This window comes from Euprymna scolopes, chromosome 21 (assembly GCF_053919585.1).
Source record: "Euprymna scolopes isolate OS-2025 chromosome 21, ASM5391958v1, whole genome shotgun sequence".
Classification (NCBI taxonomy): Eukaryota; Metazoa; Mollusca; class Cephalopoda; order Sepiida; family Sepiolidae; genus Euprymna; species Euprymna scolopes.
Window position 1 is genome coordinate 65,399,731 of NC_136502.1, and position 7,500 is coordinate 65,407,230.

At 32.9% G+C, this 7,500-nt stretch overlaps 2 protein-coding genes across 12 annotated transcripts in view; both read right to left on the minus strand.

The window, feature by feature from the left end:
* The window catches only part of LOC145242427 (WD repeat-containing protein 25-like), a 357,383-nt gene that overhangs the window by 179,782 nt on the left and 170,101 nt on the right, over window positions 1-7,500 (minus strand). The window lies entirely within an intron of this gene.
* Window positions 4,168-5,078, minus strand: LOC145242424 (uncharacterized). Its single transcript, XM_080105473.1, has one exon. It carries the CDS (start codon window positions 5,076-5,078, stop codon window positions 4,350-4,352), a length of 729 nt encoding a protein of 242 aa, XP_079961599.1. The 3' UTR covers window positions 4,168-4,349.

The window sequence follows — 7,500 nt, forward strand, 5'->3', positions numbered from 1 at the left end:
GAAACTCCAGAAGGTACAAAGACTTGCTTGTTTAATGACTTCTTCAGCATATCCGAGCACACCTGCTGGAACATTGGAGATGCTGTTGAATATCCCTCCGATTAAAGAATTCCTGAAGGCAGAAGCGATACGGGGATCCTATAGAATAGATCTCATGGGTCTGTGGTGGTCAAGATCTGTTGGGACTACTGGAAAAACAAAGAGTCACATGGATTTGTGTAATGAGGCTAGGAAGGAACTACCGCTCTTGCATGTGCCGGGTGACCTTATGACTAAAACCAGATCATTTGAAAAGCATTTCACATGTATGGTTTATGACAGAACAGGCGCAAGAGATTATGAAAAAGAGCTGGAAAGCAACGTAATCAAATGCTATACTGATGGATCTAAAATGAATGATAGGATTGGTGCAAGTGTTTATATAGAATACTCAAACCACCTCACCTGTCAAAAATCTTATCTTGGTAAACTGAGGACAGTCTTCCAGGCAGAAGTCTTTACCATGCAGGTATCATCGGATACAACACCAAACACCAGTCATGAGCTGGCACCATTGGATGTGGTACCAAACACCACCGCTGCCTTCACCGAAGAGCAGGATCTCAGACCTAAGTCTGACAAGTCAGCTCTAACATTCGGTAAACATCACGACAAAAACCGAAGAAGAAGGAGAGATAGCGCATGTTTAAGGCTTTTGAATCTGAGGTTCTGATCATGGAAGAGGTTCAGCAACAGGAAATAGCTATCCCTTCAGATAGTCAGGCAGCTATTAAAGCATTGGAGAATAGTATGGTAAGATCCCAAACCGTACTGTGCTGCATTGAAAATCTAAACCATCTAGGAAAAGAAAACCACATATCTATTTCCTGGACCCCAGTCATGAAGGGATACAGCACAATGAGGAAGTGGATAAAATGACAAAAGAGGGATCAGAACTTCTAATAGAGAGCCCTGAACCCTTTGCTCAAGTCCCGTATGCTATCTGTCTTTCTAGCATCAGAGAGTGGTCTACGAAACACCTAAAGGAGGCGTGGAACAAAAGGATAGACTGTAAAAAGACAAAGGATAACGTTGGTTGGGTATCTACCTGACTATGTAAACGTATCCTAAGTCTCACCAGACAATAAAAAGATCTGGTAAATCAGATCCTTACAGGGCACTGTAATCTCGAGAAACACAAGAAAATCATAGATCTGGCATCATTACCCACGTGCCCGAAATGTGGTGAAGAGTATGAAACACTAGAACATCATGTATCTGTGTGTAAAGGTTACAAAGGACTTTGATTAGCACACCTAAGCTCAACAACACATTCAATCAGGTCAGTGGTTGATAGGCTGAACATTATTTGTTGGCTACATATACTGCTACATATCTCAAGCAGGCAGCAAGACTTGTAGAGTATAATGGATATCCAGTTCAAATAAATAACCTACAGTGAATAATCGCAATGGGCCTATTTACAGGCCTTCGCGAAGTGTCTGTAAGGACCAAAACTTTATAGGAAAGTCCTTCAGACACCACTGGTTAATAATAATAATAATAATAATATACGTTGAGTCCAAGCCTATAAATTAAGTTCAAGCCTATTGTTTTAGTCCAAACATAGAATTTTTCCACATTTTTTCCATGAACAAAAGTACAATGTCAGGCAATTTGGCAGGAAATTTTGTATGTCTTTTTGTGATTGTATTGTCACTGATTTCTTCCCAAACGTCATTTTCATTTTTGATCAAAGCAGTGTAATGTCCTGCTCTGGCAGTTGGTCCTCTATGAATGACAGCAGCTTTCAGAGAAAAATTATTGCCAAAGATTTGCTGCTTCTTTGAACTGAAGTTCATTACGTCACAATTGATTCTTTCTTCAATATTAATATTTAGATTGATTAAAAATCTATTGATTTGAATAAGATATTTGAATTCAGGTGGGAATTCAATTCTTGAAGTAACTTCATGTTCTGAATTGAGAGAACATGTATCACAATTTTTCAGAAGAGAACTTTTCATAATTCGATTAATCAAAAATTTGAATTGCTGAGGACCATTTTTTGGTTGCAATAGCAATTCTTCTTTTCCATCAATTGGAAGTTGCACTTGTCTCCCACAACCAGAACTTATGTTGCAGTTGCAAATTTCATTTGTAAAATAGTTGCAATTTTGTTGATGCAATCTAATGCATCTGGCAGTATCAAATTTGGCAAAGATAAATTTTTGTTGAAAGTCCCTTTCAAAATTAAGATACATTTCTTTCCAAAATTCATGAGCACAGTGTTGATTTCCATCATTGAATCTTCCACCAATAATTCTTTTCAAATTTGCAACAGAATTTTTATTATGATAAAGAATATTTTTCATTTCTTTTGAAAATTCATTATCAATGCTCAAGCTATTCAAATAATCATGGAAATCAGTCAACTGATTAACTGATTGAACAATTGAATTAACAAAACAATCATTACTTCTATTGATCAAAGGCATTTTAGGAACCAAATTTGTAAAATTATTTTGAGTTTTCTTCTCTTTAGTAGTTGGTTCTTCTATTTGTCCCATTTGCAATCGCTTGGTTCTTTTCTTTGGCATATAAGTAGCATTTGCCATACACGGTGGTTGTTTTCTACAAGGTGGCAATGGAGTCAATTCTGGCCTTCCAGAACTAGTCTTCAATCTGTTGTATTCTTCCCAAGCAGACTTGTCACACATAATTAATGATCTTGGATCAAAGTCAGACAAATAAACATTCCACAATTTTCTAGCTCTTGAAAGAGCCACATAAGCCATTCCATCAGCAAAAACTTGAGTTCCCAAATCAGCAATAATGCCATCCACACTCATTCCTTGAGATTTGTGAATGGTAATAGCATAAGAGAGTGACAATGGGAATTGATTTCTGGTAATAAATATGCCAGGTGAAATTTCATAATTAGCTTGAATTTTTTTAACAGTAAAAGATTCATTTTTATGATCAAATTGAACCACAATGGATTCAACATTAGTGCCTTTACCAATAATATCAGGTACTTTTCCAATAACACCATTGCAATAACCTTTTTCTACATCAATGTTTCTCTTCAACATCACTTGAGCACCAATGCCAACTTTCAAAATAGTTTCTAATCCAGCTGTTTCTGATGTTTTCTTTGGTTTATTATTTTTAATTGAAACTTTTTTCTTCTTTTACATTCTTTTGTCTCATTCCAGAATCAACAGCTGCAATTTCAATAGTTTTAATGCTGTATTTTTTTAGCATTTCATTATTCAATTCATCTACAGCTTCATTCATAGGAAGTATGCAAACAAATTTCAATTCAGAATTGGAAGACAATTCAATAAGTTTATCTGCAATTTCTTCAACTTTTGCTTTTCTACCAGAAAATAAGCATCTTTGTTTAAGAGTGCTTATATCTGAGTCAGAGGGTGAACCAATTCTAATTCTCCCCAAGATTTCACTATAATTGTCTTTGTCATCTTTTTGTCTCATATTAATAATGAGCTCATCATATTCAAAATATTTCCATAATGAGTGTCCACAAATGCCAATTTCTGTTTTTTTGGCATCAAATGCTGTAACTCTTGCAAAAACTGGCTTTTCATTGACTGGTGGCAGTTGCAATAAGTCTCCAAACAATAAAATGTTCATGTTTCCAAATGGATATGTCATTTTATTTGAATTCCCAAAGATTTCATCCAATCTTTTGTGAATGAAAGCCAGCATTAAATGACTGACCATGCTAATTTCATCAATTATTATTATTCTAGCATTTTCGAGAATTCTTCTAAAAAATTTGACATCATCTTTTTTCAATTCTTTGTAAACAGGAAATTTTCCATGTTGAACACTGATCATGAGAGTGCTATGCAAAGTGTTGCCTTTTATTTGAAAAGCACTCATACCAGTTGGTCCACAAATTATAACTGGCATGGTATCTTTGACATTAACCATTAAAGTAATTTTGTCAGAAATGGTGTCAATCAAAAAGCTTTTTCCTGTTCCACCAACACCAGAAATGAATTTGAGTAGTTGTTTACAGTCTTCACAACTGCATCTAGGAATAGGTTTTTCTTTATTGCAATGAAGTTCTTGTTTTTTAATTATACTAATAACATTATCATAAATTCTTTTTTGATCAGAATTTAGTTGAGCTTCTTTTTCAGCTACTGATTCTTCTGTGACTTTCTCTCAACAAAATCATTAACTATTAAATCATTATTATCAAATTCTTGCTCTTCATCAATAATTATTTTTTGTATTTCTTCAGAGCCTTCTTTTTCAACTTTAATTTCTAATTGCTTTGCCAACTCTATAGATTGTATGACTTTTTTCTTTATATTTTCATAGTTAATCATTTCAGGTTATTCAGAAGAAAAATATTTAAAAGCTTCTTCATATGTTGTGAAACCATTTAATAAATCATCTTCTTCCTTTCTCCAAGGTTTGAAAAGCATAAGCAAATTGTGAAAATATCTTTCTTTGGTTTCTTTATTTAAAGGAACATATGGGGCCTTGACGACTTTTTCCTTGACTTGCTTAAAGTAACCTTTGTCATTTATCATTTTCATTTTCTTAGCTTCTTCATAGTCAGAAGGTTTAACAGATATTTTTTCATAATTGCTTGCAACTTCATACAAAGAAACTTTTTCCAAAGATGATGGTCGATTTGGATAATAGTTTTCTACCATATTTTCATGAAATATGTTTGTAGAAGATTCAGGAAGTTTTTCTAAATATTCTTTTGACTTCAATCTATGTCCTCTTTTGCTAGGAATATCAGCTCCAACCCAAATGACTTGATCAGATGCACCAAATAAGTGGTGACCCAATAATCTATCAGCACATTCATAAGCTCCAATGTCTCTTTTACCAATTAGTTGAAGTCCTGCTGATTTGAATCTTCCATATTTTGATCTCTTTTCATCCAAATTATCCCAAACACCTTCAGCTTCATTCTTTTCAGCTTTAGTTTGATAACTTGTCACATATCTTGTCAATATCATGCTATCTTCTCCAATATATTGTACATCAATATTGGATTGCCAAATTGATAACAATAAAGGATTATAGTCATTTACAAGGTTTTTCATCCACACTTCTCTCTAATTGATACAACTTTTTTATTCCTTTTCCAGTTTTTCTTGATTTTATACATTCCCCAACAGTAAAAAAATTAAAGTTTCCTTCCGATTTAGGAAATCCAAATCGACACTTTTTCACAATATTTTTGCCTTTTCCATATATCCTCCAGCATGTTTTTCTACAAGAATAAACTTGAAATCTTTTAACCAAGTTGTGAAGTGTTGGACTAGAAACTGAACAAGGCATTCTGCAAGTTATGTGTTGATTGATAAATTTTTTAATATCATTAAATGATAGAGGATCTTCAGTATATATAGGTGCTCCTTCCACCCATATTTTCATGTGAACATGGGGAGCTCCTCTTTGTTGATATTCAATCCTCCAAAAATAATGTGCAACTTTTCCAAAAACTGGATTGTCTTTTGCCAAAATTACTTTATTCATTACAGCTTGCAATCTGTGATAAAAATGTTCACTGACTGCAACAACATCATTCACGTACAATGTACTTGTTCTCATAGTTTCAACATTACTTACACCACTGTTCAATTTTTCGAAAAATTCTCTTAAATCTGGCCAAAAATATTCAGCACATGATAAAGTGATAAAGAAGGTAGAAGGGCCAAAGTTTTCATCCATTGTGTGCAAATCGGATGCTTTTCTATTCCAAAATTGTTTGGATCCTCTCACATTGGCCATCATCATTGAAAGATTGCCTTCTAATCTTTTATCATTATTATGAACCTGTTGATTAAATTGAGCCAATGTCATTTGATTGCATTTGAGAGATTTCATAATCGCAAAAATTCCCGAATCCAATGCTCTTTTGTCAGCTTTGTTAACAGAATGAAATAAATACTGAATATTTTTCCTAAATCTTGGATCACAGTGCCTTAATCTGTTTCTAGTGTACATATAATTTGGCACTTTTCCATATGGCCTGTTGTAATTCATGCCAAATCTTCCTTTGCACAAGATTTTAGGAAAACACATGTAATCCAAATTTGGATTATCATCTTTCAACAAATTTCCTTCAACTTTTTTCATTTTATAAATTTCAATGTCTTTTTCATTTGGTAAAGTCGGATACATTTTTTGAACAGTATGATGTTCATAATATGTATCAGCATCTTTTTTTGATAAATGACTCAAAATGCAATCATCAGATTTAGTTGAACTACCTTGCCCAGTGCATAAAACAACATTATTGAGATCTGATGTTCTGTCAATTTCAATGTCTTTATAGAATGGATTGTTTGCTTTGAGCCAATCCAGTGCATCAAACATATTATCCTATTTGACCAATGATTTCCAAATTTTCTTTTGAGCTGTAGGAATTGAATTGACTATAATTTGTAAAGAATTTTCTTCTTTTGATGGTAAAGTGTTCATCACATGGTTGATTGTATTTTACATTGGAATTGGCAAATGAGTTGCAATTCCTTTAATAGCAGAAACCATATCTGAACTTGGTCCTTTGTATCTTTGAGGAACAAGTTTTATCACATTAATAAAACATTTCGCTCTTTGAATTAAGATTTCTTCATAAATGTTCAATTTTTCCAACACTTCTGGAATTTCATCCACTCCTAATCCATTAATTGATGCTAATGTAGGGATTTTATTTTTCTTCAAAAACCCTCTACAATTATTGCAAATTTTGCATGGTAATATATAATTTTCTTTAATTATTTCATTAACTTCTTTTTCCCAGTCAGTCCAAACTTTCAAAAATTCATCATATTCTCTTTGTTTGCAAATGTCACATGAATTAATTTTCATTTTTTTCATGTCTTTGTTAAAATTTTTAATTAATGTGACAAATTTATTCACAACATTATTTTCTGAATGATGTTCTTGATTCTCTCTTTGTTGCAATCTTTCTATTAATTTTGAAGTCTTAAGATTATAAAATTCAGAGTCTAATAATTTTTCAAACATTGGCCAATTTCCTTCTAAGAGACAAATATCATAGAGATCCAGCCAAATGCAAACAGCTATTAATCTATACACATGAGTGACTAAAGTTCTGAGTCTTGGAGTATTTGGTGCCATTCTTCTAAGGAGTTCAAGTCTATTAGTGCAATCCGATTGACCAATGCAATATAAATTGTCATTATGTATGCCAGAACATTCTTCCATTTTTTTCATAATTTTACGAATTTCCAAAAATGTCAAATCCGGTGAAATTTGTTTAATAATTTGATGTATTTTTCTAGTTTCAATGAGTCGTGTTTTTTCATAGGGACAGCCATTACTAAAATCACAAGGTCGAGCCAATTCAAGTTTTATTTCTTCATCTTCTTCATTTTCTTCATCATTCACTTTATTTTCATTTTCTTCTACAATAATATGTTCATTGTTATTATTTGGCATATTTGGTTCAGAAATTTCTGACTTTTTGCACTCACAATCTTCAGTTTGACAATC